This window comes from Rhinichthys klamathensis, unplaced genomic scaffold, assembly GCF_029890125.1.
Source record: "Rhinichthys klamathensis goyatoka isolate OS25496 unplaced genomic scaffold, OSU_Roscu_1.1 h1tg000027l_1, whole genome shotgun sequence".
NCBI lineage: Eukaryota > Metazoa > Chordata > Actinopteri > Cypriniformes > Leuciscidae > Rhinichthys > Rhinichthys klamathensis.
In genome coordinates, this window is record NW_026606577.1 from 1,924,275 (window position 1) to 1,940,911 (window position 16,637).

Genomic DNA, 16,637 nt, shown 5'->3' on the forward strand with positions numbered 1-16,637 from the left:
TTAACAGTGACAATAATGTATCATTACTGCTTAGCTAAAAATGGAAAATTCCACATTTAAAGCATGCCATAAGGTAGGGTTGGGCAATAGCCCCAAAAAATTGTAATTTTTGGGCTAAATGGCAATAGCTAATGGTATAATCTCAGTATTTACATTTTTTTTTAATAAAAACAAAAAGCTGTATTTAATTGTTTTTATTTTAAATTCATATCCTGATCAATATTGTCTTACAAACAATGTTCATATTGAAGGCTATGAAAACAAACATAGTGAATGTAACCTTGCAGTCTTTCCAAAAAAGGGGTCAAATCACATTACATTCTAACATTGCAACATTACAATCTAAAAACAAAATAATGCTTTTTAAAGAAGTAGTTAAATTCACTAAACTTAAAATGAAAATAAATAAAAACAAAACTGATATCATTAAAAAAAAACTAAATTACAAAATGACAAGTGTGAAACATTCATCTACCCGGGGATAAAAGAGGGGTTTAAAACGACGATAACCTGGAGTTAAACGCAGTGCAAAAAAAAAATGTTTTTTTCCTCCTTGAATACAGTGCTAGCATATCCTGACCAAATGTGTTACCCATGTTTTAGCACGTATTATTATCTGATGGTTTGTTATGCTATTTTTTGTCATGTGCATATTTATGTAAAGAATTATAGCATGTGTATTTTGTCAGACATTACTTAAACTACTGGTGGTAGGTCACCCGGAGAGTGTAGGTCAGATTTTCAAAACTCTAGAAGGCAGAAATACGACCCTCCTGAAATCCCAATTTCAAAGCGACTGCAAATTCATTGACAATACATGGATAAAACACTTCAACATTTAATTAAAGGAAATTTTACTGTTTATGTAATGTTGAAATTACTCACCCATATAAGTGAATAGAGATAAAAATGTATGACATTCAAGCAGAAACAAACCTTTCCACCCTCTCTAAAATGTTATGACCTTCTAAAAGCTGCTCAATTCAGAGAGAATGCTTATTTTTATAGGTCAGTCCATTTTAATCTTCACAGCAAAATGCTTACAATGCAATTAGAAAAATCACATTCATTCTCAAATCGCATCTATTCTCGAAGGTGCATGACATTTTGACATTAAGGACTCTCTCTGGTCCTGAATTATTTGAATGCTTTGACATTAATAACATTATCATATTAATAATTTAGTAACATATGTTGAGGCAGGGGGGAACTTGGTTCCACTCACTACTCTTATGTTTGGCTTCAGCTCTAATCCTCCATTGAACACTCAGCAGGCGTCTCTTGTCAATGTCTGCAATCAAAGAGCACTTAAAAAACGTATTCTAATGGAGTTTCACTAATTGTTCTCCAGTGATTCTGTTAGAAGTTAGATCTTTATGTACCAGAATGAAAAACGTAGTAAAATTTAACACAGATATGCAAATACCGACTCTGTTCCAAAACCTAGAGAGCTGCCTTGATGTCTACAAAAATATCTGCCTTCAAATGCAGTATTCTAGCTAAAGGAAAGGTTTACACTGTGGGTGTGGTCAGGCCCGACCACAGAAATGACTGGGCCCCTGAAAAGGTCCAGTGAATGGGCCCTCCCCAAATCTGCAATATGCTACTCATATCATGCTCTCTCTCTCTCTCTCTCTCTCTCTCTCTCTCTCTCTCTCTCTCTCTCTCTCTCTCTCTCTCTCTCTCTCTCTCTCTCTCTCTCTCTCTCTCTCTCTCTCTCACATTAACACATACATTTAACTGAGAGAGGAGAGACTTACTCAGTTATGGGGTCTATACACACACACACACACACACACAGGGCTCTCAAGTGTCACGCATTGAGAGTGACAGTCACTCATTTCGGTCTTTTGTCACGCACTCCCGCCACACATTGTATTTCTCACGCGGAAAAACGATTTTTAATATATGTAATATGCCGCAGCGCCCCAAATGTCTCTGGCCGCGCCGCTCTCACTTTGGACCGGCAGGAATCAAGCGCGTTCTGTGTTGTTAGTCGAGCTACACAAAAGCCAATCAGAAAATAGCACTATTGTAACTGGGTACGATTTAACGCAACAACCAATGAAGAACAAAAATAAATAAATTGTCATGAAACAACCCCATTCCCGTGACCTGTCCAACATCTAAGGCTGCCACTCTGCAGAAGCAAATTCCATCCTATCTTCGATATGTTGTAGTAGTTTTAGCCGGACAGTGCACATGACAACTGCTGTAAATGACATGAAATATTCTCTCAGTCCTCGCGCATCTGATAAGGCCTCATTAGATCATTTACAGTACGATTTTAGGCAATCAATTGCTTCAATCACACTGGGGAGGTGGTGAGCAATAGGTCTTACTTTTTCTTTTACTGTCTATGGTCTTACCGTGTCAATTCGCGCACTCCATCGTGTGTCACTCACTTGTGCTGCTGATCGCGAACTGGCGCGAAGCGCTGGCGTTTTGACTTTACGTACAACAAAAATAGCCTACTCAGACCATTTTCAGGAGAGGGGTGTTTTCATTATGACACAGGCTACATTTTACTCAAGCAACATTAAATAAAATGCATTTTTTTTCTCACTTTCAACAATAAATGGTGCTATTTTGGTTAAAAATAAAATATGGTAACCTTTGCTTATATTTAGGATGAACATAATTATTGCTGGACTGCATGGGCCCCCCCTTGCGGCTAGGCCCCAGAAAACGTTCCCCTTTATCCCCCCTTATGAACGGCCCTGGGTGTGGTTAGTGAGGGGAAAACTAAAGACAAATATACAAAAGATTTTTGTGCAGTTCAAAAGAAGCAAAAAAATAAATAAATAAAAATCCAACACCGATGTTTTTTCTCAGCTAAATTAATAAAATGACTGTTGTGAAAAAAAAAAAAAAAAAATCAGTGACAGGTTATGAGATGCATGTGTAATCACACATCTTAAAATATGCAGCATTAGTCTTAATTTTCCCCTTCAAACTGAATGGTTTATGGTACTATGGTAACTGGTTTGTTTTCAGGGCGTCCCTGTCAACTGCTTTAGCCAGGAAGTCTGTGCATCATACAAATGCGACTCAGTTTGCTGCTAACATGTTGCTAAGCTGAATATGAATATATATATATATATATATATATATATATATATATATACATGTATACACAGAAACACACACACACTTACATACAGACACACATTTAATCGAAAAAGATGTAATGCTTTTCATTTAGCAAGGATGCATTAAATTGATCAAAGCCTTCCCTCTGGACATTTTGACCCGAAACTCGAAATTAAAATAAAAAAATTGAGTATTCATCAGAGGGGTCCAAGACCTAGGACTTTTGTCGCACTTGAACCAAGAATACAGAGTTTATGTGGGAGTAATAAAATAAAAAAAAGTTACAAATCGCAGGTAAATTCGACCCCCTTAGGAATGAATGGAATGCGAGGAATGCTTCAGTATACAGAAAATCCTAAAAAAAAATAATAAAAAAATGCTGGTGATCATTAACCTTATATAAAATCAATGGAAGTCTATGCAATGTTGTCACTAATATAGTGAAACAATGTAATCAAAACAAGGTATCTTAGCAACATTATTATCAGAAACGCATATAATACCTTAAAAGTCTGTCTAGGTTTTGGAACACAGCTAGTTTGTTAGGGGACATAACTGTCTATGGTGAGTCCTCTTCCACTCTCTTTTTTTTCTGTGGCTTGTAACTTTCACAGGATGTTTACTTCATACTTGTGTGCCTCTCAATCAGGCAAACCCTTAATCACCCTTCTCAGTTACATCAACAGAGTCTTGAAGGTCAATAACATCAAATCCCAGGTTATCGATGCCTTCACGTCCATGTCTTTGGAGAATAAGCTCCTTGTTATGTTCCTTGTGAAAACAGCAAGCGCAGTGCGGAGTCACAGCTGGTTCAGTTTTGGAAAAATTGGACAGGTCGACACGGTATTTCCCATCCTTGGTGCGAGAGATGACAGGCAGGAAGCTGTAACCCCACTTGATCTCACGCGGAAGGTAGGACGTTCGGACTTGACAGGACAAGCTGGTGGATTCAGCCGTACCCTCCAGGAAGACCACTAACTCAAAGTCCTGCTGCTGAAGAGTGTCCGTAGCCATCTCGGAAAACGGGCTGGATTTGTCGATCACGTGGTACAGAGTAAGCGGGCAAACAAAGAACAGATTGTCCTTCCCAGCATCCACCAAAAAGTCAATATTCACCTGATCCAGTATGATGGTCTCGCCCTCTGGACTGATGGTGGTCTGCAGAAGCTTTCCATAAATGTGGCTGCCAATAAGAAGAGTTTTTCGTAGGTTGGCCACTCGTATCTGGAGGCACAGATTCCCCTTCCAAAGACAAATGACTGCTGTTTCGCTGAAGGTTACCGTCTTTGCTCTTCTCTTCGGGAGAGAGATCTTTGCCAAAATGAGTCCACACATAAAGCAGTTTATGATGGCGCCCATGAGGGACTGGATGATCAACAGGGCGACCGTGCCCGGGCAGTGACCCGTGAGAGCCCGACCGCCATAGCCAATAGTCGTCTGGGTCTCTAAAGAGTACAAGAAGGCGGTCGTGAGGCTGTTAATGTTCTCTATACATTTCATCTGGTGAGATTCAGACGAGTTCTGGAGAACATCCAAGTCTCCATTACTTTTCGCAAGCAAATACCAGAACAAACCAAAAATGAACCAGCTTCCCGTGAAGGCAGCTGCAAATAAAATGATTACAAAACACCAGCGAATCTCAACAAATGTAGTCCAGAAGTCCAGAAGGAAAGCAAAATGGTTGTGATATTCAGCAGTCCCAAATTTAATGTTGCAGTGGCCGTCCTTCGTAACAAGACGTGTTTTCCTAATTTTCCGCTCCACGAGGTGATTATGAATCTGTTTCCGGATGAACTGGAACATCTTTCAGCTAGCAGAAAAACAGAAATGCATAAATCAACAACACTGAACACTTTTGATTAATTTAATGATTAAAAGTAAATGTTTTAAATAAATTTATTTTAAAAAAATATATTATTCATAGTGTCCTGCAATTGACATAAAAATAATCTAGTTAAATATTACCGTATATATATTTTTGTTTAATGTTTAATATTATAATAATTTTATATATAATTATATAAAATACTTTAATTGTGCCCTTGCATACAACTGATTTGTGCATACAATACCCAAACACACAAATAACGCATTTATTATTATTAATAGACCTACTATAAAATAATTTAATGCTAAAAAATATTTTCAAAATCTTTCCTCCTAATGATTTCTAATACGACAATAATATTTTGATGTCTTGCAAGTGGTAAAATTCAGGTGAAAGTTAATTTTCCTTCTGTAAGAAAAGCACATTAAAATGCATATGTTGTAAATTACAAACCTAAACCTCTGTAGGCAATGAAAGATAAATACTGCAGCTCATAATCCACTCAAAACACACCAATACAGCAATAATTGCTTTCTCTGTCAGCTATAAATGTGAGTGTGAAAAAGTATACGCCACATACCTACAAACTGAAAACGTCCCAGCAAACTTCAGTGCTGCTTGAGGTTCAGGCCATGAAGTTCTCTTGAGCATATAAACATCAGGGTGCTGCTAAAATCCTCAATGAAATGTCCTAATCCCAGGCACATGCCACAGTTTACACACTATAAAGCAAAGACAGCTTAGAAAATGGTTACAAAAACTAACCTCACAGTCACATCAGACCTAGAGTTCGCTCAACCAACCAACCAACGCAAACCATAACAAAACGAATGAAAGAGTCCACGATTATAGCATACGGGATAGGTTTGCATTGAGAGTCAATGTTCCAGTTATCCAAATACCTCCTCAGACCCTCGACTGCAATCAGGGAACTCCATTTGAAAAGAGGAACTTCAGCAGTGTGTAGTTCCTCGCTGCTTGTACCCATGGGAACGCAAAGGCTTTGCAGAGAACAACACAAAGAAAGAGTTGAGTTGAATCACATTTCCAGTCACGCTGATCCACAACTCTGCATTTGCATTTAAATAAACTGATGTGAATGTTTTGAGATCTGGACAGTAATTTACAGTGAAGCAAAGTTTAACTCCTAAATTTTGTGAAAATGTCCAGCTCTTAAGTTTACAGTTTTTAAGTTAATCATATGAAAATAAAAGTTTAAGACTTTGGCTTAAGCGCTGAATGTAAATAAACATCACAGCGCAAGGAATTTAGAACTAAAGAAGAAAGCTGGATGTGAGTTTTGAGATGTTCTTTGCTGCATGAATGTTTTTTTTCAAACTCAGGATACTGGGGCAGAAAACTTGTAATCCCAATCAAAAACTAACATGCATGTAATTCAAAACTTCACTCAAACACACAGAGCCGCTCAGGTAAAGAGAAGCTGACAGAGAGCTACACAAATACCACTTATCTCACATGTGGCCAAAATAACTTCCTCTGTAACACTTGCAGTAAGATAAACCTCAGATTGGCAAACATTGTCAAACCACACTCATATCTCATATGTAAATCATTACAGAGAAAGTTGTTGTTTTTTAATACTGCAGCTCAAACTGTCATGATTCTGCCATCTAGTCCTTGTCTTTCTGATGGTCTTCGGGGTCTATTGGACCCCAAATGACTTTTGCTCAAATTAAAAAAAATGTTCTCTTTGTCCAAATGGTTTGAAACTTTCTACGGCTCTCAACACTTTCCAGATCTACAAAAAAATAAAAATAAAAATTAATGATATCTGTTTTTATGTTGGCGTGACAAAAATAGTCACAATCGTGGTCTTCGGGGTCTATTGGACCCCGCAATCAAAATAGACAAAATAACATCATCAAAATCAGAAACAACGTAGAACACATAGACAGAAATGACAGAAATAAAGTGGCACACTTCCAACAATGCAAAAAACATCCACAATCCAAAATTATCATGCTCACCACAGGCGCACACACACACACAAACACACACATAAAGAGGAATACATTTATACAGGAATACATACAGACTATAAAAACTGTTCTCTTATCATTTGTAAAATAAAATAATCTAAAATGCAGAACTACCAGAAAAATAAATTGGTAACACTTAGACGCATTGAAAATGTGCGCACACACACATACACACACACACACACACACACACACACACACACAGAGACACACAAACAGGAATACATTTGTAAGGCTATAAAAAGTCTTATAATTTGTCAAATAAAATCATACAGAATGAAGAACCACCACAAAAATAAATTGGTGACACTGTACACATAAAAATAAAATGTACACACACACACACAACAACAACAACAACAGTGAAGTGCCAAACCTGCTCCAACCCTGTCTGCAGAAGTCATGCGGTTTACCATGCATAGTGTTTTTTCAGTACAAAAAATGCTAAATTTTGACAAAAATTATTTTATTTTTGTTATAATTGTGATTTTATAATATTTAGATATGAATCCAACTGAATCCAACTTTAGAAACTATATCTTTCAGTAATTCAAATAGCAAATAGCATATAATGGAGCTCTATAGCCATCTAGTGGTTAAAGTGATTTATTACAAGTTTTAACCTGTATTTTCCAAAAAATGGGCAAAAATCTTACATTAAACCTTGTAAAATTATCCATGGTATCCCCAGGAATGAAAGTTAGAAATATGGGTCTTTTATAAAGTTTATTTAACATAAAATGCTGTTTTTTTGTAAAAATCCTATTTAATTAAATATTTATTTATTTATAGAAATTTAAAAAAAAAATCATAAATTCTCCAAAAACTGCACAAATGTTGAGTAAAAAACATTAATAAACAGAGTAAAATTATATTTGTTAAAAAATATATATATTGTTCGGTTACAAAATTAAATGTTGTTGTCTGGGGTCCAATAGACCCCGAAGACCACGAGTGTGACTTTTTTTTGAAGACCATCAGAGGGTTAAGTCTTGGGGCAGGATCATGACAGACCCATGTTTTGTGTGTTTGGGCTGTGTGCTTGTTGTCTTGTTCCCTTGCCCCGCCCCCTTGTTATCCTCGTTTTGTCCTTATTACCTTATCAATATCACCTGTTGTCATTAGTAGGTTCTCCCTATTTTTTCCCCTTGTGTTTGCTGTCCTGTGCCGGTTCAGTGGCATACATTGTGAACTACCTGTGAGTACCCTGTCTTGTAAATGTCTAGTAAATAGTCTTGTATAGGTTTCGATCTTGTATCTGCTGTCTGTTTATAGTCTAGTTTAGTCTTCCCTCGTTCGTGTTGCCCCCTCGTGGGTTTTGTTTTCCCCTGTTTTCTGTTATCAATAAACGTTGTGTGATTGCATACCGTCTGCGCTTGGGTTCATCTGCTATCCTCATGACACAAACAATAGAGAAATGCACTAGCAATGGCAAAGTCAAGGGTTTCATTCCCATATAGATACACACATACATACATATATATATATATATATATATATATATATATATGCTGTCAGAGATTAATCGCATCTAGCATAAACATTTGTAAATATATGTGTGTATATATATACACACATACACACTGTTGTAATCGAAATTATTCAACCCCCATTGCAAATCAGGTTTATTGGCAAAATTTAGACTTTTCAGCTGTTTGCAATGAAAAAATAAAAAATTTAAATATAATTAAAATCGCTCAACACAACAAATGTTTCAGGTGGTTTCCCCAAATTCAACTGAAAATGCAACTTTTAATGACTTCTGCGGTCTCAATTATTCAACCCCCTGGATAGAATCCCTCACAACAGCATAAATCTGCAAAACAGATGTTGTCTCAAGCACACCTCGTGCAACTAATCAAGGGCTTCATAGTTGCACCAGGTGTACTTGAGCTAGAACACATAATATCTGAACTGGCTAGGTTTCTTGAGTGTCACGTTTGACTGTATGTTAAAAATATGGCTAAGTCAAAAGAATGGTCCCAATAGTTAAGAGAAGATATCATCACCCTTCACAAACAAGTAACAGGATACAAAAAGTCTAAATGTTCCTTGAGAGACTGTTGAAAGCATAGTTCGCAAGTTCAAAAGCAAATGAACAGTGGTGACACTACCTGAACGGGGCAGAAAAAGGAAGCTATCAATGGCTGCAACCAGATTTTTGAGAAGGGAGGTTCAGAAAGACCCTTAAGTGCAAGACTTGGTGGCAACAGGCACTGAGGTTTTAGCTTGCAGCCTTGCACAGTAGGCACTTACTAAACGAATGCCAGAACTCCAAGACTTACACCACTACTGACCCAAAAGCACAAGAAAAGTTGGCTCTAATTTACTCAATTATATAAATAAGCCACAGAAGTTTTGGGATTCTGTTTTGTAGTGCGATGGAACAAAACTGGAACTTTTCAGCCCTATGGATCAGTGATATGTCTGGAGGGAGAAGAATGAATCATATGCTGAAAAGAACACACTGTCTACAGTTAAGCATGGTGGGGCTCGGTGATGCTCTGGGGCTGCTTTGCATCCTTGTTACGTTCCACGCGTGTGTGTTATGTTTTTATTATTTTGTGCACATTGGTGTGTATCACGTGTTGGTCGTTATGCTCATTATCCTCTCTCTGTCTCTATCACCCTATCTCTGCTTATAGGTTGCTGTGATTGGCCGAGTCGGACGTCATTCATCCTTAAGGCGGGGCTTGATGATTAATTGGAGGCCGTCCTAGCTGGTTAAAAGGATGTTGTGTTCATTGATGCAGGCTCTCTCTGTAGCTTTTGGTAGCAAACTCTGTGCTCTTCGTAGTGATTTGTGCTCTTCATAGTGATCTGTGCTCTTTGTAGTGATTTGTGATCTTAGTAGCGATCTGAGCTCTTAGTAGCGGAATGAGTTTGTTTATACTTTTGCCTGAATGAGTGTTGTGCTATGTGCTATGTACTTGACATGTTTTCCTTTTGGATGGGTGAGATTAATTTGTGTTGTCTACCTTTTGTTTGCTTTTCTGGGGAAAGAACATAGGCAAGTATATCGCGATATACATTGCACCCGTAGCAGATAATTGTTAGACACACCAGGTAAGAAGTGAGCGCCACTCCTTGTATTTCTGTTTTATTAGATAGTTTAGTTAGGGTGCCGGATGCACCGAAGATTTCGGTTTATTTTCTACATTTTACTTTGGTTAGATTAGTTTAGATTAAGGAGTGTTTTGTTATCTTGCGTTCTTTCTTTTGGCGCCACTTTTGTTCTTTTCCTATTTTTATTGTTTGTTTGTTCACCCTATCATTTATTGTATATAGCACCTTATTATTTGACTGGATTCAGTGGCTTCGGCTTATGGAAATAAATTCCAGTTATTTTCTCTTCAAAATGAGCCTGACATGTGTTTTTCCACCATACACCACTTCCAGCAGTATACTCAATATATAAATGTTGCGGTACCAGCCCTAGACCCACAACGGTTCGTAACATTAAATGGGGGCTCGTCCGGGATAATTTAATTATATTTTTCCCGAGATATTGATTACTGCTGGCATGGTTGGTGGAAGATCCATGTGCGGGTTTTTTTTGTTGTTGTTGTTTTGAAGAGCTAGTGTTGTAGGAGGCAGAAATTAGAGTGTGGGTTCTAATACCTTAGCTAGAGAGTTTAGTATGGCTGATTTTGATTTAGAGACCTTTGTGAGTGCACCTACAGTGGAGCAGTTAGACAAATGTAGGAAAGATGATTTGCTGCGTATTGCTGCTCATTTTCAGATTGCTGTTTCGAAGCAGCGGCTTAAAAAAGAGATTAGGTCTACTGTATCCCAAAGGTTGGTAGAACTAGGTGTTTTAGTGTTGCCTGCAGGTGTTGGGGAAGTTTTTCCTGGTGCTGACAGTCGCCCTGAGGAGGAGCAGAGCGAGACGGCTGAGGTAGAGGGTTCTGAAGCCAAAGCCGTTTTGCCGCCCTTCGATCCTTTTTCGCCGAACTCCGATGAGTTTACAGGAAGTGATGCGCGAACGAAGGTTCGCATAGCGCGACTCCAGATGGAGACACGTGAACGGGCAGAAGTCCGCCGAGCGGATTTGGATTTTCGACTTGAAGTCCGCAGACTCGAAATCGAGGCGGAGACGCAGATTAAGCTGCGTGAACTTGAATTGAATGCAGCCAAAGTGACACCTGTTCCAGTTATGCAACCCTTACCGGCCGCTGATGTTTCGGCAGGGACTGGTTCGGGGGGAAACAACTTTGAGGTCAGTAGACATTTCTCTGGTGCCGCAGTTTCGGGAAACAGAAGTTGACTCATATTTTAGCGTGTTTGAGCGAATTGCTTCCACACTCCACTGGCCTAAAGAGGTTTGGCCTTTGCTGTTGCAGTGCAAGCTTACTGGTAAGGCTCAAGATGTTTGCGCTACGTTGTCCTTAGAGGATAGCGTGAATTATGAGGTTGTGAAACTTGCGATTTTGCGTGCCTATGAGCTAGTGCCAGAGGCCTACAGACAACAGTTTAGGTGTCATAAGAAGATTTCTAATCAGTCATTTGTTGAATTTGCGAGAGAAAAAAAGCATCTTGTTTGATAAGTGGTGCACATCAAGTAAGGTGAATGATGTTAAAGACATGCGAGAATTACTACTTTTAGAGGACTTTAAGAACTGCGTATCTGAGCGTGTAGTTGTATATTTAAATGAACAAAAAGTGTCGTCTTTATCGCAAGCTTCAGTTCTTGCGGATGAATTTGTACTGACGCATAAAAATGTGTTCACTCCTGCACGTTCTGAGAGAGCTATGTCTTCTCATGTGAATCAGAATAGTTTGTTACGACCGAAAGTTAATGTGAAATCAAAAGAGGATCGGGAATGTTTTTATTGCCACAAAGTTGGTCATTTAATCGCCGATTGTGGTGTTGAAACGAAAACAACCGAATTCTGTACCTAAGAGCGCTGGTTTTGTTAAACTGGTTGATTCTGTTAAGGTCTAGCACTGGAAACCTGCAGCGTGTGGAAGGCTAAATGGATTCATTGAAGTATCAGGAAATCCTAGGAGAAAACTTCATGCCGTCAGTGAGGAAGCTGAAGCTTGGGCGTTATTGGACCTTCCAACAGGACATTGATCCCAAAGCATTTCTCAAATTCCACCAAGCCTTAGTTGCAGAGGAAGTCCTGGAAGATTCTACAGTGACCGTCACAGTCACCTGACTTTAACCCCATAGAAAATCTCTGGTGGAATTTGAAGGCGGCAGTTTCAGCACATAAACCCAAGAATATTACTGAGCTGGAGGCCATTGCTCATGAGGAACGGGCTCAGATTCCTCAGAAACGCTTTCAGAAGCTGGTGTCTGGTTATACATCTCGATTACAACAGGTCATAACAGCAAAAGGGTGTTCTACTAAGTGCTAAAGATGCTTGCCATGAAGGGGTTGAAAAATTGAGACTGCAGAAGTCATTAAAAGTTGCATTTTCAGTTGAATTTCACTTTATTTTGCCAATAACCTGATTTGTAATGAACAATTCCAATTCCAATTGTCTGTGTGCGTGTGCGTGTGTGTGTGTGTGTGTGTGTATATATATATATATATATATATATATACAGTCGTGCTCAGAATAAATGTAAAAAATAAATCTGCATCGTTTATCCTTTTGATCTTTCATTCAAAAAATTGCCAAAAATCTAACTTTTCATTGAAGTAAACGAATTGAAAGTGTGGGGGGAAATCACATTATGAAATAAATGTTTTTCTCCAAAACACGTTGGCCACAATTATAGGCACCCCTAGAATTTTTTACGAGTACAATATCTCTGAAGTATATTCCAATTATTGTTTACCTTTTTTAGCACACCAGGGGCACTAGGAACATGAAATTGTCCAGCCATGACTTCTTGTTTCACAGGAGTTTAAATATGAGGAAACACAAAGGCCAAATTCCCTTAATCATCCATCACAATGAGTAAAACCAAAGAATATAGTTCTGATGTGCATCAAAAGATTTTTTAAGCATCACAAAATAGAAAGTGGCTGTAAGCTAAATAATTGAAAATCCCCATTTTGACCATCAGGGCAATAATTAAGAAGTTCCAATCAACTAAAGATGTTACGAATCTGCCAGGAAGAGGACGTGTGGTTATATTGCCTTAATGGACGGTGAGGATAAAAGTTTGAGTGGCCAAAGACTCTTCAAGGATCACCGATGGAGAATTGCAGAGATTAGTTGAGTCTTGGGGGTCAGAAAGCCTATATATATATATAAAAAAAATATATATAAAAAAAAATCAAACACCCCCTACATCCCCAAAACCCTCCTCGCTCCTCCAAAAACAAACTCCAGCATATTCAGTTGTCAGACACGACTGGAACTTCAAATGGCACCGGTTTCTGTGTTCAGTTGAAACTAAAAAAAAGAGCTTTTTGGCATCAAACATGCTAGATGGGTTTGGTGCACACAAGGATAAAAAGTACCCCATGTGTCCAATTTAATATATCGTTGGATCTTTAATGTTGTGGGCATTTTTTCTGCTGGAGGTCCTGAACTTCTTGTTTAGATACATGGCATTGTGGATTCTATCAAATATCAACAGATAAAAAATCCAAACCTGACGCCTTCTGCTAGAAATCTTATAATGGGCCTTGGTTGGATCTTCCATCAGGACAACGATCCAAAACAAACATCAAAATCAATACAAAAATTTGTTACAGAGCACAAAATGAAGCATCTGCCATGACCGTCCCAGACCCTGACCTGATGAGTGGGCTGAACTGAAGAGGAGAAGCACCACTAACATGGATCTGGGAATCTGAAGGAACTGGAGAGATGCTATATGGCGGAATGGTCTCTGATCTCTTGGTCAGGTGTTCTCCAAACTCATCAGGCATTACAGGAGAAAACAAGCCAAGACTTAACAAGCTCCATCACATTTAACTTCAACATAATGCATAAATACACCAGTAAGTTCTCATTACACTTTGTAATGGTGGTGGCCCCATTACTTTACATTTAAAATATATATGTATATATGTATGTCTGTATGTATGTATGTATGTATGTATGTATGTCTGTATGTATGTCTGTCTGTATGTATGTCTGTATGTATGTCTGTCTGTATGTCTGTCTGTATGTATGTCTGTATGTATGTCTGTATGTCTGTCTGTATGTCTGTCTGTATGTCTGTCTGTATGTCTGTCTGTATGTCTGTCTGTATGTCTGTCTGTATGTCTGTCTGTATGTCTGTATGTATGTCTGTATGTATGTCTGTATGTATGTATGTATGTATGTATGTATGTATGTATGTAGAGAGAGAGAGAGAGAGAGAGAGAGAGAGAGAGAGAGAGAGAGAGAGAGAGAGAGAGAGAGAGAGAGAGAGAGAGAGAGAGAGAGAGAGAGAGAGAGAGAGAGAGAGAGAGAGAGAGAGAGAGAGAGAGAGAGAGAGAGAGAGAGAGAGAGAGAGAGAGAGAGAGAGAGAGAGAGAGAAAGAGATTATTTAAAAAATAATTTACAAAAGCGTTGTTCTGAACTGAAGTGATATATGGAGATGGAGAGGCTCAGTCTGACAGCAACACTTGTGTGGTATAATTATGTAATTGTTCTGGAGACCCTCCGTAAGGCCATTTAAAAGCTCTTAAGGAGGTTTAAATTCTTCTCTGGAATTTTCTGTCTAAATATTGAATCTTGCTGCCAAACATATCACAGCAGATAAGTAATAAGACCTGGTAATTACTTGGAAATAATGACCATATAACAAGGAGCTAAAGCCACATGAGTGGGAGCACACAAGAGCTTTAGCTAGTGACAACACTGAAATTAGCAGTAGCCAAGCCAGATGCATCAAAACCCTTAAGGAAAGAAAACCATTAGTTATATTTGTCCTCTTACTAAGGTCTTTCTCAAAGGGGTTTGTTGTGACTGGCTTCAGGTGCTTTAGAGGAACAACACAAAGATGAGAGTCTCTGACTTATAAATCATCTCAACATTAGTCAAGTCTGGATGTCAAGCTGTAATGAGAATGATTGAGAGGTGCAAGTGGGAAACTGTCATCATCTGCTGTCCCTCATGTCGTTCCAAACCTGATTTTTATCCGAAAATAATTAACATAGATGACTATTAATCTCCAAATAGGCCAAAAAATATAATACAATCTGATTGTAATAATACAAAGATTGTATCAATCATACAATCTGGGAGCTATATTCCAAGACGTCTAAAGCTGCTAATGACAGATTTTAATTTGAGTGAACCGTTTGTTCCTTTAAAAAGAGAATTGATATTCAAAAGAGAAATAAATCTATCCTGTGATTCCCTGTCAATAGAGGGCATTGTAAGACTTTGATTATGTAAAGGGTAACAGTTAAATCTTCTTTAAAAACCTCATTGTTAAACCACATAAACAAGCAGCACGTAAACAAACTTTGAACAGTCAATCCTGTTTTTCTGCTGTGGAGTTTGAGACTTTTTCTGCCTCTCTATCCCTGGATTTACAATGAGCTCTGAACCAAAGAACTACGTTTGTTAACGAAAACAATCTGAAAACGACTGAAAAAGCAAAAACTGTATCAGTTGTGTTGCACTCGTGATATTTTACTCTTCAAATATTAAGCCAGCATGACAGACAAAACACAACTAAATGATTTAAAAACAATCAGTACTTTATTAAAATGCAGAATTAAAATGTATTAAAATCACAAAATCGAACCGGATTTAGACAAAACCACAAACAAGATCAAAACATGACCACATTACACTACACAGGGTGGATTCTGTAAAGGCCGATTCTCGCGGCACCGATAGACACTGACCAACACAGACAACCACCAGATTACAGCAAGTCACATTCTCAGACATTCCACGACCCGACAAGCGCCGACTCAGCATGTTCAATCGGCGAAGTGTCGGTTGGTTGCAGTGTGAATTGGCCTTAAAGGATTAGTTCACTTTAAAAAAAAAAATTTTGCTGATAATTTACTCACCCCCATGTCATCCAAGATGTCCATGTCAGTCAAAAAGAAATTAAGGTTTTTGATGAAAACATTCCAGGATTTTTCTCCATATAATGCACTTTACTGGGCACCAAACGGTTCAAGGTCCAAAAGACAGTTTCAGTGCAAACTGCAAACTGTTCAAATGGCTTTAAATGACACCAGACGATGAGTAAGGGTCTTATCAAGCGAAACGATCGCTCATTTAAAAAAGAAATAACAAAGTTTACGTTTTATAAGCTCAAATGCTCGCCTTGCTCTGTTCTGTGTGACTCTCCTGTTCGAACTCGTTCATCAAAATGAACGAATCTTTTTCCGAGTGTATTCGTTCATTTCGTTCGTTAAATGAACCAAATGACTCGAAAAAAGATTTGTTCATTTTGATGAACGAGTTCGAACAGGAGAGTCACGAACGTGCATCACAGAACAGAGCAAGGCGAGCATTTGACATTATTAAACTTAAACTTTGTTATTTATTTTAGAAATGAGTGATCATTTCGCTTGATAAGACCATTATTCATCGTCTGGAATCGTTTAAAGCCATTTGAACAGTTTGCAGTTTGCACTGAAACTGTCTTTTGGACCTTGAACCGTTTGGTGCCCAGCAAAGTGCATTATATGGAGAAAAATCCTGGAATGTTTTCATCAAAAACCTTAATTTCTTTTCGACTGAAGAAAGAAAAACATGGACATCTTGGATGACATGGGGGTGAGTAAATTATCAGCAAAAGTTTTTTTTAAAGTGAACTAAGCCTTTAATAATGCAATTTTTTAAATCTTGTT

The 16,637-nt window shown here is 38.1% G+C and overlaps 1 protein-coding gene across 1 annotated transcript; it reads right to left on the reverse strand.

Moving 5' to 3' along the window:
- Nucleotides 1-3,746: 3,746 nt before the first annotated feature.
- kcnj1b (potassium inwardly rectifying channel subfamily J member 1b) lies at nucleotides 3,747-4,898 on the reverse strand. The gene has a single exon (XM_056244580.1). The coding sequence runs from the start codon at nucleotides 4,894-4,896 to the stop codon at nucleotides 3,751-3,753; it is 1,146 nt and encodes a 381-aa protein (XP_056100555.1). The 5' UTR covers nucleotides 4,897-4,898; the 3' UTR covers nucleotides 3,747-3,750.
- Between the last annotated feature and the right edge of the window lie 11,739 nt (nucleotides 4,899-16,637).